This window comes from Stegostoma tigrinum, chromosome 21, assembly GCF_030684315.1.
Source record: "Stegostoma tigrinum isolate sSteTig4 chromosome 21, sSteTig4.hap1, whole genome shotgun sequence".
Taxonomy (NCBI): Eukaryota; Metazoa; Chordata; class Chondrichthyes; order Orectolobiformes; family Stegostomatidae; genus Stegostoma; species Stegostoma tigrinum.
In genome coordinates, this window is record NC_081374.1 from 14253558 (window position 1) to 14270326 (window position 16769).

General features: G+C 42.2%; 1 protein-coding gene across 3 annotated transcripts in view; it reads left to right on the forward strand.

Moving 5' to 3' along the window:
- Nucleotides 1–16769, forward strand: part of LOC125462833 (prickle-like protein 1) — a 169352-nt gene that overhangs the window by 130356 nt on the left and 22227 nt on the right. For all 3 annotated transcript variants that reach the window (XM_048553256.2, XM_048553255.2, XM_048553254.2), the window contains 3 exons: nt 492–605; nt 12270–12407; nt 16246–16449. In XM_048553256.2, the coding sequence (XP_048409213.1) occupies nt 492–605; nt 12270–12407; nt 16246–16449 (456 nt within the window). The remainder of the gene's footprint in view (nt 1–491; nt 606–12269; nt 12408–16245; nt 16450–16769) is intronic.

Genomic DNA, 16769 nt, shown 5'->3' on the forward strand with positions numbered 1-16769 from the left:
ATAGGGCTTTTTGAGTTTGTGGACAGGAGCTGCTGGAGTCTAATCAGTACACTACAGTCAAGTTGACTGAGAAGCTCTACAAAACACATTTGTTCTAATATAACTGAAAAAACTATTGTATAATTACCATGACATAGCCCTGTGCTGCTGGAAGCAAACCAGAATAATACTGCCAATTTGTTTTATTCCAATTCAGCAAAAGCATTAGTTGTTCCCTGTGTCCCCTTAAGAAATGATGTTATTCACTATTCAAAGCTGCATTATATATCAAGCCCTAGAGAGTTCATTTAATTTTATATAATGAAAGCCCATCGGGAAATTGATTCCGGACATGGGTGTCAATGGAAAATAGAGAGTAGTGTTTGATTTTATTTGTGAATTCATTTTTCCCTGTTTTTATCTCCCCTCAGCAATGAGCCCTGTTTCCCTGGTCTCTTATGAAATGATTTTTATGTTTTAAAAGAATAATAGAGACAGCTTTAAATCCACAGGTGCACCAGTATTTTCGCTGTCTACCTGAAGAGAACATCCCATATGTCAACAGCATTGGAGAGAAGTTCCGTATCAAACAGCTCCTGGAACAGCTTCCTCCCCATGATAATGATGTGAGTATCTGTGTGATTCTATACAAGCACAATTGACTCATAAACTGTTAATAATTTGTCCACAAAGACTAACCGCAAATGCAAAACAAAACTTCCAAGTGATTATTGTTTGAAAAGAGCACAAGCAAGATAACAAAGAATTATCAGACTTGTTCGCCCATCTAGGCCCACTGCCTGATTGAGCATGCACCATTTGCTGGTACAAATTGTTTGTGCCACTCCTTGTTCATAAATGTTGACAGATCTTGATTTTCTGCAACATGTACGGAACACACAGTAGCAAGTCAGTAGGAGATAGTAACAACTGCCGATGCTGGAGTCAGAGATAACACAGTGTGGAGCTGGAGGGACACAGCAGTCCAGGCAGCATCACAGGAGCAGGAAAGCTGACGTTTCGGGTCAGGACCCTTCTTCAGAAACCTAGGGTCCTGACGCGAAACGTCAGCGTTCCTGCTCCTGTGATGCTGCCTGGCTCCTGTGCTCCTCCAGCTCCACACTGTGTTATAGCAAATCGGTGGCCTGTTTTTGTTCTCATTGATCTCAACGGCCTGCTGATTTGCTATCTTCCATTTGAATACTGCGTAGTTGACGTCTGCCCATCTGTGTCAAGAACCTGTGCTCTTCACAAACCATCACCTTTGCATTCACACATCATTGTAGGGTCAGTGTTTGTTTTCTTGTCTTCAAGTCTGTGGCCATGCATCCAAACCTCACACCTCATACAATCCACGCTGAAACACAGCACTCCTTGATACTGCACTGTACTATTGGAGTTGCTAACCTTTGCATGATGCATCAAACCAAAGGTTCTCTCAGGGCAACTTAAAAGATTCCTTGGGAGATTGACAAAGTGTAGGTAGTTCTTCCCGGTGTTCACTTGTATGCTTATCTCTCAACCAATGTTGCTCAAAAACAAAGTTATCCAGATACTTATTTCTTTGCTGCTTAAGGAGTCTTGCTGTGTGCAAGTCAATGATCTTGGTTTCCAATATGACAACAGTAACAACACTTCAAACATATTACATTGGCAGTAAATCACTTTGTGACATCCTAAGCATGTGAAAAGTGTAATGTAAATGCAGGCTATTTCTTACCTTATAGTCTTCCTATCGAAGCATCCGGCTTTCTTAAACTATTCCAGTTTTGAGATTTAAAAATAGACAATAAAGACTGGGACTTTTCTCACTATGTGTAGGAGGTTAACGAGTGACCTTACTGAGGTTTATAAAATCATCAGGAGCAAGGATAAGATAAATGATAAGGTTTTTTTTCCCTAGGGTGGGGGAGTTCAAAGCTTGGGGACATATTTGTAAGGTGACAGGAGAAAGATTTAGAAAGGACGTGAGAGGAACATTTTTACACTGAGTGTGGTTCATGTGTGGAATGAACTGCCAGAGAAAGTGATGGGTGCCAGTTTAAAAGACAGTTAGGTAGGTTTATGAATAGGAAAGGTTTGGAGGGATATGGGCCAAGTGCTGGCAAGGGGGAGATTAGTTTAGTTTGGGAACATAGTCAGTGTGGACTAGTTGGACCGAAAGGTCTGTTTCCACACTGTAAAACTCTATAACTATTCTAGCCAGCTCACTGTTCCATGCTTTGACCTAAATTTAAATAAGCAAGTTCCTGTAATCATAAATTTATCATATACTTCGTGAAATTTGTCTCCATTTGCCCTGCTGTCACTTTTAATTTAAAGTAGAGCTCCAGCTCGATCATTTTATAACACTTACTTGTCTACATAACTCTATTAGATCCCTCCTCCCTCATCTTGGCTTAAAAGTACAAGTAATTTTAAATGATACCAATATTTTAATATATAAACATGTCAAAAATGTTTAATAAGCCTTTTTTCGACCTGTGGGGCAAAGAGTAGCATGACTTTGAAATGGAACAGCAAATTCTGAAAACACACAGCAGAACCTTCAACCTTAAAGGAAAAAAGATTTTTGGCTCGAAAGTCTCCATCAGACTCTATGTACTGGCAGAGCTGATTTTCACAGATCTTTTTATTTTGCTTACTGTTACTCAGAACTTTGTTCAATTGGTTTCTTTTGTGGAATAAAAATGATGGGCATTGTTTAAGATTCAAAATTCCATTCCACAAAAAGCAGAGAACAGCCATCTTTCTCAATGATTAATAAATCAAACAGGCAAAATTCTAACTTTGAAGCCATCCATTGCTTAAATTGATAGATTCTTCATCTACCAGTTCTCATTTAAAAATTTCAACATTGCTCTCCCACACTGTCTAGTGCATGAAACATTTCAAATTAATTTTCGACTTGCTTTTATTTTAAAAGAAATAATGTAACAGCGAGCACAATAACGATGAACTTGTAATTGCAATCTTTGTGTTCTCAAGGTGCTTAGTGGTGTGGGCAGGGTAAGGGCAGGGGTGTGATGGGTTATTGCTACTGAACAGTCATAGAGTCATAAAGTTATACAGTATTTAAACAAGCCGATAAACAGAAATTGCTGGATACGTTCAGTAGGTCTGGCAGAAATCAGAATTAACGCTTTGGGTCGGGTGACCTAAAGCATTGACTGATTTCTCTTCACAGATGCTGCCAGACCTGCTGAGCTTTTGCAGCAATCTCTATTTTTGTTTCTGATTTACACCACCTGCAGTTCTTTCGGTTTTTAGCCAGTATGATTTGGTTTGAGAACATTTATCACAAAGACAGGGCTCCTATTGATACTGATGTCTTGAAGTTTAACAACTGCATTTCTATTGCAATAATATCACAGATATGCAGTCTGGGTTAACAAAGTGTGGAGCTGGATGAACCCAGCAGGCCAAGCAGCATCTTAGGAACACAAAAGCTGATGTTTTGGGCCTAGATCCTTCATCAGAAAAGACGGGTGGGGAGGGGACTCCGAAATAAATAGAGAGCGAGGGGAAAGTGGACCGAAGATGGATACAGGAGAAGATAGGTGGAGAGGAGAGTATAGGTGGCAAGGTAGGGAGGGGATAGGTCAGTCCAGGGAGGATGGAAGGTCAAGGGAGCGGGATGAGGTTAGTAGGTAGGAAATGGAGGTGCGGCATGAGGTGGGAGGAGGGGATAGTTGAAAGGAAGAACAGGTTATGGAGGCGGGGATGAGCTGGGTTGGTTTTGGGATGCATTGGGGGGAGGGGAGATTTTGAAGCTTGTGAAATCGTCATTGATACCATTGGGCTGCAGGGTTCCCAAGAGGAATATGAGTTGCTGTTCCTGCAACCTTCAGGTGGCATCATTATGGCACTGCAGGATGCCCAGGATGGACATGTTGCCTAAGGAATGGGAGGGGGAGTTGAAATGGTTCACGACTGGGAGGCACAGTTGTTTATTGCGAACCGAGCATAGATGTTCTGCAAAGTGGCCCCTAAGCCTCCAATGTAGACGAAGCCACAACAGGTACAGTGGATGCAGTATACCACATTGGCAGATGTGCAGGTGAACATCTGCTTGATGTGGAAAGTCATCTTGGGGCTTGGGATGGGGGTGAGGGAGGAGGTGTGGGGGCAAGTGTAGCACTTCCTGCGGTTGCAGGGGAAAGTGCCGGGTGTGGTGGGGTTGGAGGGGAGTGTGGAGCAGACAAGGGAGTCCCAGAGAGAGTGGTCTCTCCGGAAGGCAGACAAGGTTGGGGATGGAAAAATGCCTTTAGTGGTGGGTTCGGATTGTAGATGGCGGAAGTGTCAGAGGATGATGCGTTGTATGCGGAGATTGGTGGGGTGGTATGTGAGGACTATGGGGATTCTCTTTTGGCGGTTATTGCGGGGACGGGGTGTGAGGAATGAGGTGCGGGGAATGCGGGAGACTCGGTCGAGGGTGTTCTCAACGAGGACATCTGGGGTGTGCGGGAGTGGAATGCCTCGTCCTGGGAGCAGATGCGGCAGAGGCGAAGGAATTGGGAATAGGAAATGGAATTTTGCAGGAAGGTGGGTGGGAGGAGGTGTATTCTAGTTTTCTGTGGGAGTTGGTGGGCTTGAAATGGACATTGGTTTCTAGTTGGTTGCCTGAGATGGAGACAGAGAGGTCCAGGAAGGTGAGGGATGTGTTGGAGATGGTCCAGGTGAATTTGAGGTTGGGGTGGAAGATCTGGATTCTGTGTTTACTCATAATATCATACATTACATACACTGACTGACTGAAGACACTGCACAGATTCCAATAGACTGACAGTGACTTAAGGTGAGACAGGTACCTTTCTAATGGAAGATCACATGATGTGATTAAAGGTATGCCACCTGTCTGATCTGGAATCTATGCAAAAAAGCAATAATAGTTATTCCATAATAAGAGGATACCATTCAACCCATCAAGTCAATGCTGGTAAGTTTGCAGAACAGTACAGTCAGTCCCATGATCCTGCTCAAACCCACTCACTCCTGAAAATCCCACTCTCTCACATAGTCATCCAATTTCCTTTCAAAATGAATAATCATCAAACATTTGCTGTGATGATCACAATTAACTACAAGTTTTCTTTCTCAAAACTGCTGTCTAATAATCAAAACGTCCAAAAACCAGATGGTTTCTAGAATGTGCCATGCATCATATTTTTTCAACTTTTCTCAATTAAAATCAACTTCCACATGCCTGGACAACTGTGATGCTGACTTTGTGACCTGTTCATCTCCTAGTGGCCCATTGACACCACATGACCCAACTGATCTGAGCAGCCCCCTGAACTAAGCAGCTGGCTTAAAATCTGGAAAAATCCAAAATCTTGCATGGGCTCGGTCCCAAGGTTGTTAGATTTGAGAGATTGGATCTGGATGCAAATCAACCTTTAATAATCCCTGCCAGTTCTTGCCTGGCATTGAAGAGCATTGTCTGGTGTTGTGCTAAACCATACAGAACAGGAAGATAATAAAATGTGAGGCTGGATGAACACAGCAGGCAAAGCAGCATCTCAGGAGCACAAAAGCTGACGTTTCGGGCCTAGACCCTTCATCAGAGAGCAGAGAACAGGAAGACTTTGGAGCACATAGCCACCAATTCCTGAAGGAAGCAGGTTAAATAAATACGGTGATTTAGATAGCATTCCTCTTATTAGCTGAGGCATAGAGCATGCTTGCCATGCTCCACCTATATAAGGCACAAATAAAACTACAGCTATAAGAGTTCTGGTAATGGTATTACAGGAAGGATGTTATCATGTTAGTAAGGTTACAGAGGAGATTTACAAGAATGTCGTCAGGATCAAAGAATTCCAATCAAGAAGACAGATAGACTCATTCCCCTTAACAATGAAGGTACAGATTTAAAGTAATTGTCAGAAGAATAAAAATGCAGTCGAGGAGAAATGCGACCTTCAGAGGGTGGTGGGTGGCTGGAATTCACTCCCTGTAAGTGGTCATGGAGACTAAAGCCCTCATTTAAAAAGTACTTGGCTAAGAACTGGAAATGCTGTAACCCAGAAGCTGCAAAGTGGGAGTTGTGTTGCTAACTCCTGGTACAGTCACAATCGGCTGAATGTTCTCCTTCTGTGGCATGAACTTTCATGCACCCTAAGATTCTAGCTTTGCTTCTCAATTTATACCGAGCTAATTGATTTGGGGCAGTGTTTGGGACATCCAACAATTGTTTTCCTTTGCCTGGGCATAGGGAGTTAGTTAACCCAGCATTTCCAGCAATCCAGCGGTCTTTGCTACAAGAGCAATTATGCGATGACAAACTCAGCTGAGCATGCCTTCGTATCTGGACTAATAGAAAAAAAAGTGATTGCTTGGAAAAGATAAGGGAGGCTGTCAGGCACCCATGGAACTACAAATAAGAAGTGTGGAGGGAGAAATGGGTACATGGAAACGTTGCCTCGTTCCTGTAGTCATTTTTAGGCTTTAAACTGAATATTGCCACTATAGTTCATAATGTTCATATAGTTCCCATGAGAAACAATGGCAAATGTAAAGCATCAATTGGAACATTGAAAACTATTACAACAGTTCATTTGTTAACTGCATAGGGAGTAATAAAGAGTATTTGGTTTCATGAACAAACCACCTAAGGTAAGATTACCATGAGGAAACTAAATGAAAGCTTATATGGTTAGCTACTAAAACATAACAGACTCTTATTATAGCAATTTCTCACATACTTAAATTGGTTTGTATAATGCAGTAGCAGTTAAAAACCCTCTTTAAATGCACAAAGGACAATTATCAATACATTTCAGTTAAGGTATTCCACCCACAGCCTTGTGTTATGATCAGCGCAGCAAGAAAATATCCAGAAGCCATTTTACTGAAAATAAGGGCTCCTCACCAAAATTGAAATAATATTTTCTTAATTGTGAAAATGGAACTGAACAATACAACTGTTTCAGTTATGCTTTCCTTCTCAAGTTGGGGCCCATTTTGTAATCCAGCACAGACCAAAACATTAAAGGTCTTTTTGACAGCGTGAAGTGAAATGTGTTTGGGGGAATTCCAACCAAGTTCATAGTGAGTGCAGGGTGCCAATAATTCAATATTATTTGAGAAAAGCCACAAATGAATGTGTAAGTTTAGCATGGGTTTACTCTGAGAAGCCCTCATGGCTTTTCAAAACAACCCGAACTAAAAAAGATCCAGACGCAGACTTCAACAGTACATCTTGTGCTTTCCTCTCCTCTTAGTGTTCAAACCCATCCCTCTCCCTGGCAAAACTCAGACATTAAACTAGCTTGCTAAAAATTGCAGCATCACTTTTAACCCCATCGGTTCCTAACCTCACATTCGTGGGATCACTAAGACCACCTATTTCCACCTCGGTAGCTTTGCTCAACCTATCCCTTTTCCCAGTTTATCTGCTGCTGAGACCATCATTCTGGTTTTCGTTATCTCTGGAATGACTCTACCTTCCTGGCTGATCTCCATATCATACCCTCCTTGAGGAAATCCAAAACTCTCCTAAATTTGACCAAGACACTATCAGCCCTGTACTCTCTGACCTATGCTGAATCCCAGCCAAGCAAAGTTTTAGTTTTAAAATTCTCATTGTCACTTTCAAATTCCTCTATGGCCTCTCCCCTCTGCAATCTCTTATAGCCCTACAGCCTTCTGAGATATTTGCTCTCCTCTAATTCTGACCTCTTCAATGTCTCTTATTTTAATAATTGAAACTTTAGCAGTCAGGCCTGTGCTTACCTTCCTACAACTCTTCTCTTTCCACCTCACTTCCCTGCTTAAAATCTATCTCTTGATCAAGCTTTTGTCATCTGACAGTATATCTCCTTATGGGGCTTGGTGTCATATTTTACTTTATAGCCTTCTTGTCAAGCATCTTAAGATATTGTATTTATGTAGAATGCAATGCCATAAAAACTGCTGTTTTTCCTTCTTTTTCTCTCTGTTCTTTGCTTATGCAGCAGGTGGCTAGGAGAACTGAGACCAGATTTTCTAGCACTCGGTACAGGACACTGGACAGGGAAGCTTGAAACCTAGTTCATAGAACCCCCCTACAGTGTGGAATCAGACCATTCAGCCCATTGACTCCACACCAACCCTATGAAGACCATCCCAACCAGACCGAAACCCCTACCCTATCCCTGTATTTCCCATGGCTAATCTGCCTAGTTTGCACATCTCTGGACACTGTGGGCAATTTTGCATGGCTAATCCATCTAATCTGCACATCCTTGGATTGTGGGAGGAAACCAGAGCACCCAGAGACAACTCACACAGATATCAGGAGAACATGCAAGCTTAGAGAGTTACCTGAGGCTGGAATGAAACCTGGATCTCTGGCACTGGGAGGCAGCACTGCTAACCACTGGGCCACTGTGCTACCCACAGTGATCATGGGTGCCTTTTGATCTCCCTCTGCAATTAGCATCAACCCATTTAAAATGGTACAACTCAGAATCTCCTCAGGACATCATATTGCACACACATCCTGTCAGTTTAGATACTTTTAATCAATCTTTGCAGAGATGTTATGACCCACTTCTAGGGCAGGTGGGACTTGAACCCATGCCTCTTGAATCAGAGGTAGAGACACTACACCATGCCACAAAACAACAACACCCCACTGGTTTAAGCTCTCCAAATACCTCCTCCATTGATGGCTGTATCTTCAGCTGCTAAGGTCCTAATGTTCTAGAATTTCCTCTATAATTCTTCATAGCATTTAAAGGTTGAATCACCAATAATTCCTTCTATAATTAATAAAATAATTTAAAGGCTTGTATCACTAATAGGTCAACTCTGAAGAGTAGGCACCGTCATTCTATATACATCTCACTTATATAAATAGTAAGAGAGCTAAGTTGCTCTCTATCATTGCTGGTTAAAGAAATATGACTGCAACACTGTCTGAACTATGTGTTCTTGACCAAGTAGAGCCAAGGGATCTTTAATATCTATATTATCCATTGGAAGCTGCAAAAAACCTTTAGCCAAGTGATATCAGCGCCAGCAATGCAATAGTACCAAGTATCAGCCTAGACCAGGGATAATCAATGTTAATAACAGGAGCAGCCAATTTCATTTTCAAAATGCAGCATTTTATGAGGAGCAATATTGTGACTCATGTCAGTAATAATGAAAAACAGGTCAGATACATTTATGAATTTCTAAGCAATAGCTTTTAACCAATCCTCATACACAAACACAAAATAACATAATTGGAAACGAGCATCTGACTATCAACATTTTAAAGGCTTTTACAAAAAGATTGTTAACTGAATGATACTTGCAAATATATTCTCAATAAACATAAAAAGACCTGAAATAAGTAATTTAGTTACCATCGACATCTGTGAGTGACTCACGTGATCAGCTGGTGAGAGATATGAAAGCCATTAACACATGTTTTAAAGCACTAAATTTTCAACTTAATTACGTTGCAATAAAGGTGCTCAGCAAATAATCACCTCCGCTCGAGAAGATTGGAATGCAAAGGGGAAGCAGCGTTGCATCTGTTTTAACAGAGCCTTGGGCAGAACACATTTGGGGCATTGTGTTCAGTGCTGAGCTGCAGCTCAGGGAGATTACTGTCCTTGGAATGTGTCCTGCACAAATTCACCAAAATGATACCGGGGTTAAAGGGTGAAATGACAAGGTCAGTTTGCATTAACAGTTTCTATTCCCTTCGACTTCAGCATGTGGGGTCTGTTCTGAATAAAGTATTTAGAATGAAAAGGATTCAATTGAGAAAAAGCAAAGGGTCTATTTCCCAATACCAGTGAATCCAGAACAAGGAAACACATCACCCAATTTTCATTGATAAGTGATAATGGGAACTGCAGATGCTGGAGAATCCAAGATAATAAAGTGTGAAGCTGATGAAGGGTCTAGGCCCGAAACATCAGCTTTTGTGCTCCTGAGATGCTGCTTGGCCTGCTGTGTTCATCCAGCTTCACAATTTATTACCCGATTTTCATTCCCAGGCCTGGTGCACAGTCAGAAGAAACAGTTTCTCCAACTCTCACTTTGTAAACAATAGCCTTTACTCATCATTTTTGGACCGTGACGTGGCAGTTGAGAGAAAATTAGCCACTGAGGCAAAGTGGTGGTGGCTGCCAGGCCCCAAGGTGGGTTGAGGGGACTCCAGCACCATGTTCAATGTTTAAAAATAAATAATAAAACACAATACATCCCTCTTGCCCTGAAACCCCCACTCTTCATGCCCCATCCAGGCCATCCTATAACATCTACTAACTCACTCATTCATGATCTCTTATACTCTTATGCCAACCTATGCCCCTTAAGCCACATCTCATGGCCTCTTGTCCTTCATATGCCACCCCATGCCCATGCACCCATCTCTGGCCCCACATATCCCAATACCAACCTCTTCCTCATATGACCCCTTATCCTGCCAGGCCCCCGTCAATCCCATGGTCCTTTATGGCTCCTATGCCTACTCATACAGTCTGGCCTGTCACCCTTTTCTTATCTGTTTGTGCCAATTCACTCATTGCCCAGAATGAGCATTAATGAGGAGGCATACTGACAAAATATAAAACTATCATTTTATTGATAATGCCACCATTGGAACAAAACATACTTAAGTGATGCAAATAAATTCCAAAATACTGAAATCGTTTCAACTAATCCCTTAAGTAAATAAACATTTCACTCAAGTGCCTAATATCTTATGTAAACAAATATTTCATGTGAGGGGTATAACCCCTTATATCATGCACACTTCCTTTCAACAGCAGCTGAAGACTTTTATCAGAGGCATCTGGAAGAAATCCAAACAGACATAAGGAGAATGTACAAACTCCACACAGTCACCTGAGACTGGAATCAAGCCCTGGTCCCTGATGCTGTGAAGCAGCAGGGCTAATCACTGTACCACAGCACCACCCCCCAAAAATCAGTCATGCAGCATAAATGCTATAGTGGTTTTATGTGTATAAGCACTTTAAAATAGTTGCCATTTATTTTTCTGATTCCTTGGTCAAGTAGCCCTCACCTCAGACCTGTCTCAATCCCACAAAATCTCATGCCCAATCCATGCAACTTAATGACCTTTAGCCATTCATCCATGGCCCTTCAAATCCCTATGCCAACTTAGTGCCTTCATCAACCGACCAACCTTTTTGTCCTACTATTATAAATCATTGAGTATTGACAGGAAAACAAGAATGCCTACACTGTCAATAAAAGCATTCTAATGCATCAAAACGCATTTTGATACTTGTTGACAGTTCTTGACAAGTGAACACTTCTTGACAGGTCAAATATGTTCACACTTCCAGGTCATCATTGGCAGATGTTTGTTGATAATTCCAGACACATCAAGATCTGTCAGCAAGTGTTGACAAGCTGGACAGTTCCAAAAGGGTTGATGCACCATTTACACACAACCTCCCCTGTGAATAAGCATACTTAAAACCCACCTGCTGATCACAAAGGACACACTCAGAAGATGCTGTGGGACCATATTCACAATGGTACCACTGCTCTGTGCCAAGGGGCTCTCTGACAATCCAAAAGAAATGCACTGAGAACAGACCAACACCTGAATTCAGTGGAGACTGTTGGCCACTTAAATGGCAGGTAATCGTCAGTTCTTGGGATTTGTGACCTCTTCTGGTAGTTTTGCCTCAACTGAGATATTTTTCACTCTCTGTCCTCTTCTGTCTCAAAACTAGAGCTTAAAGCTAACAATTTTTGTCAACATATGCTGTGACTGCTTAGAATTTAAGTACGAAGTGCAATTCAATTGCATGCCTTTATGAACATTGCCAATTTACTATAACTTGGCCACCCCTTTCTGTCAATAAATTGTTTGCTGCGAATTTTGAGACCTTCCGAATTACTGTTTTTTTTATTCATTCATAGGATGTGTGTGTCACTGGCCAGGCCAGCATTATTTGCCCAATTTTGCATTGCCCAGAGGGCAGTTAAAAGTCAATCACATTGCTGTGTGTCTGGAGTCACATGTAGGCCTGACTTGGTAAGGAGGGCAGTTTCCTTCCCAAAAGCACACTAGTGAGCCAGATGGGTTTTCCTGACATTCGACAATGGTTTCTTTGTCATTAGACTCTTAATTTCAGACTTCTTAAAAAATATCTCATTCAAATTCCTCTACCTGCCTGGATGGGAATTGAATCCAGGTCTCCAGAACATAAAGTGAATTAGTAGTTTAGCAAAAATAACATTAAGCCATCAATTCCAATTAGTTTGCACCCTGTGATTTACAGAATACATAACAATGAAGTTAACTCTGTCTTGTTTCTTCACAGGAGAAGTACTGCCAATCACTAAGTGAAGAAGAGAAGAGGGAGCTGCGTGTCTTCAGTGGTCAGAGGAAGAGGGAAGCACTGGGACGTGGAATTGTTCAGGTGTTTCCTTTAACTGCCACTGGAGCACTCTGTGAAAAGGTAAGCTAAAAGTAAAAATGGGAATCCAACAAAGTAGACGGACTTGAGGTCAGAAAATATTAGTTGAATTTTTTAAAATTCTTTCATGGGATGTGGATGTCACAGACTAGGTCATCATTTATTGCATATCCATGAGAAGATGGTGGTCAGCTATCTTTTTGAACCACTGCAATGAATGTGGTGTTTTGACACCCACAGTACAATTAGGGAGGAATGTCCTGGATGTCGACCTGTAAGCAGGACAGAATGTGACTTGGAGATCAATTTGCACGTGATGGTGCTCCCATGCACCTGCTGCCCTTGTCCTTCTAAATGGTAGATGTAGCAAGTTTGGCGGGTACTATCGAAGGAGTGTTGATTGGTTGCTGCAGTGCAATCTCATTGAAGGTTACTTTAGTAGGGCTGGAGTCAGATATGCAAGTACATTTATTGCAGTTGCAAAAGCTCACAGGCATAAAACCGTGAAGCGGCTGTGAAAGTTAAAGCCATTAGTTCTTAAGACTAGCTTTGACACCCCCCACCCCTACCATTCTCTCATTGCTGGTCAAAACAGCAGCCTCAAGCTTGCTACAACCACCCTGTAATGTGATTTCTCTTACATTCTGCATATTCAAACACATCTTTCTACGCTGCAGTTGATGCTGTGCGATCAGTAAAATTAAATTTATCAATGAAGCTAACTTCCCTGAGGTTTGGAGTTAGACAAGGCAAGCTGGAGACAGGGGTTAGAGCATATTATATGTAGAGAGATAACTAGGTTGCTCAAAGCACAGTAAAATTCATGTTATCCAGCTCCCTAAAACAGTGCACTGATGACGGAAGAGTGATTATTTAAGGTGATGAATGGGGGCCCCATCAGTGGGATGTTTTTCTTCCCAGATGGTGTCAAGCTACTTGTGTGCTATTGTAGCTGCACAAATCCAGACAAGTGAGTCCTGACTTGTACCTTCTAGATGGTGGCCAGGATGTTAGTCACCACAGAATGTCTGGCTTCTGGCCTGATAGCTTAGCCGGAATATTTATGTTGCCGGCCCAGTTCAGCTTTTTGGTAACCCTGTGGATGTTCAGTGAAGGTCAAAAGAATGTTTATTTACAAAAGGCACAGACATTAACCTTACTTCTTAAACCTCCTTAATTCACACTGTCAGTAGACCAACTCCATTTCATTTGGAGTCGGATCCTTACATTGAGACCTAACGGGCTACATTAGACCATCTCCTATGGTCCTCCTACTAAGACAGTAACATCCCTGTCCTCTGAAACACACAGAGATAGGGTGGTGCCAGTATATCAAAAGCACTGGTTAACCCACTGAAATTTGTGGTTATTATAGGAATCAAACAAAAAGTATAGCGCAACTTGCATGAGGATTACAGCTTCTTCACCTTCGATTCTTTTCACTGTAAACACTGAGGGGAAAACACTTCAACCTTCAGCTGCCCTTTTACAATCACTTCAGGCTGACATCAGTGGGATTTTATACAGCAATAGTGATAGGCAGGGACAGCATATGCAGGCACAGTAGCTCAGTGGTTAGCACTGCAGCCTCACAGTGCTGGGGACCTGGGTTTGATTCCAGCCTTGGACGACTGTCTGTGTGGAGTTTGCACATTCTCCCTGTGTCTGTGTGGGTTTCCCCCAGGTGCTCTGGTTTCCTCCCACAGTCCAAAGATGTGCAGGCTATGTGGATTGGCCATGCTCAATTGCCTGTAGTGTTCAGGGATGAATGGGTTATAGGGGAATGGGTCTGGGTGGGATGCTTCAAGGGGTGGTGTGGACTTGTTGGGACAAAGGGCCTATTTCCACACTGTACGGCATCTAATTTTTTAAAAAAATTCATAACTCCAGTTAGTAAGGAGCTGGATAACATGAATTTTACTATGTTCTGAGCAGCCCAGTTATCTCTCTACATTTGGTATGCCTTAATTCCTGTGTCCAACTTACGTTCTCTGTAGCCAAACTTTGGGGAAGTTGGCTACTTTGATAAATTTAATTTTAACTGATCACATAGCATCAGTTGAAATGTAGAAAAATGTGCAAGGAATCAAAACCAGCCATAAGAACTAATGTCTTTAAAATATTCCCAGCCTGTTCACAATTTTATGGCTGTGAGCTTCTGCAAGAAATGTATTTGAATATCTGACTCCAGCCCTACTAAAGTATATGTCAATGAGATGACCTCTGGCTATACATGACTTGGTAACTTTTAGGATCTTGTGATGTCATGATGGGTCTTTCATACACTGTGAAGTGACTATGTCATTGAGAATGTTCAGGAGCATGCTTTTAATATCAAGGCTTGGGATGACAAGTGGAAGTAACATTCACGCCACACTAGTGCCAGGTACTGACCATTTTGATCAAACAAGAAACTAACTATTTGCTCTGGACATACAACAGCATTTCCATTGCTGAGTCCCTCCACTGTCACCATCCTGGGGTTACTACTGACTAGCAACCGAACTGGACCAGGCAAAAAAATCAGGTCACAGGCTAGGAACACTGCTGTGAGTGGCTCACCCCCTGACTCCCCAAAGCCTAAATATCTTCAAGGCGCGAGTCAGTGGTGTGATGGAATACTCCCCAGTTACCTGGATGGGTGCAGCTCCAACAACATGCAAGAATCTTGACACCATCAAGGACGAAGCAGCCCAACTGATTGGCATCACACCCACAAGCATCCACCCCTCCATACAAACACTCTGAAGCAACACTGTGAACCAGCTATGAGATCTACTGCAGAAATTCACTAAGGATTTTTTGAAAGCCAGTTTTCAAACCCAGGCCCACCTTCATCTTGGGAGGACAAGGGCCGCAGATACATGGGAACACCACCACCTGCAAGTTCCCTTCCAAGTCACTTACCATCTTGACTTGGAAACGTATTGCCGCTCCTTCAGTGTTGTTGGGTCAGAATCCTGGAATTCACATCCTCAGGACATTGTGGGTCTGTGGACAACACATGGACTTCAGTGTTTCAAGAAGGTAGCTCACCACCATCTTCTTAAAGGCGACTAGGGATGGGCATTAAATGCTGATGTAACTTATAGTGCCCGCTTCCTCAGAATACACTTTTAAAAACTAATGCCAAAGCCATAAACGTTTTGACATTTCAAAGCAACATAACTTGAAACCAAGGCTCAGTTTGAGTCTGAAATTGACAGCATATCTATAATTGGCAAAAATGATAGCCAATGAAATGAACATGAAGTGTGGTGTATATTTTGAGTGTCATGTGCACATTGTCAATCTGAGGCCTAGAAAAAGCTGGTCACAAAATGATCCAAATAAAGCAGCCCTGCACCACTTGCAACTTGCATTTAAATGGTGGCTTTAAAGTAATAAAACATCACAAGGTGCTTCACGAGAGTATTGCCAAACAAACCACAGGAGAGCTTGAGACTGTTGGAAGCTTGGTCAAAGGAACAGGTTTGTAACAAAGGGATTAAAGGAGTAGACAAAGATACGGAGGAGTATGGAAGAAATAGGGGCGGGGTAGAACATTTCACCTGTCAAGCTGGTCTATTACTTAAACAGGTCATGGACAATTATCTACCTTTGTGCCACATATTGACCAGTATCCCAATATCTCTCGAGTAAAGGCTTAGAGAGAGAACTTCAGAAATTAGAGCCAAGGCAGAGGAAGGCACAGCCATGGAACAAATAAAATCAGGGTGCACAAGAAACCACAAGTAGATCAGCACAGAGATCCAGGAGGGATGTAGGGTCAGAGATGGTTAGAAAGATGGAGATCGAAAGCATGGTTGAGAATGTTAGTATTGTGGAATCAAGCCTTGTGTAGGATTTACACCCTGGCTATCTGCTCATGTGCTTTCAGTGTGGTGGGAAGATAAATGGAGGGGACGTTGCTGTCTTTGCTCAGAGAGCTGGGAACCGCACGTGTTGGCACCCTTACTGCTTTGGATGCACCACCTGTCAGGAGCTGCTTGTAGACCTCATTTACTTTTACCAGGATGGGAAGCTATACTGCGGCAGACACCATGCTGATCTCTTTAAACCACGCTGTGCATCATGTGACCAGGTGAGCAGTTTTCAACATTCCCCGACTTGTTTTTCCAACTCCCAATCTTATCGTATCAGTAATATCTAACCTGACAGTTCTGAGGAAGGGTCATGCGACCTGAAACTTTAACTCTGAGTTTCTCTTCGCAGATGTTGCCAGACCTACTGAGCTTTTCCAACAATTTCTGTTTTTGTTTCTAACTTGCCTCAGGTCAGTTATTGCTTGATTCGCTCACAGAAGATCAATTATTTACACAAACTATGATGAACTGACCTTTAAGAATCATGTGTCAGTAAATCAGAGATTACATGCACCCCCTTCACCACTCAAAGCATTTC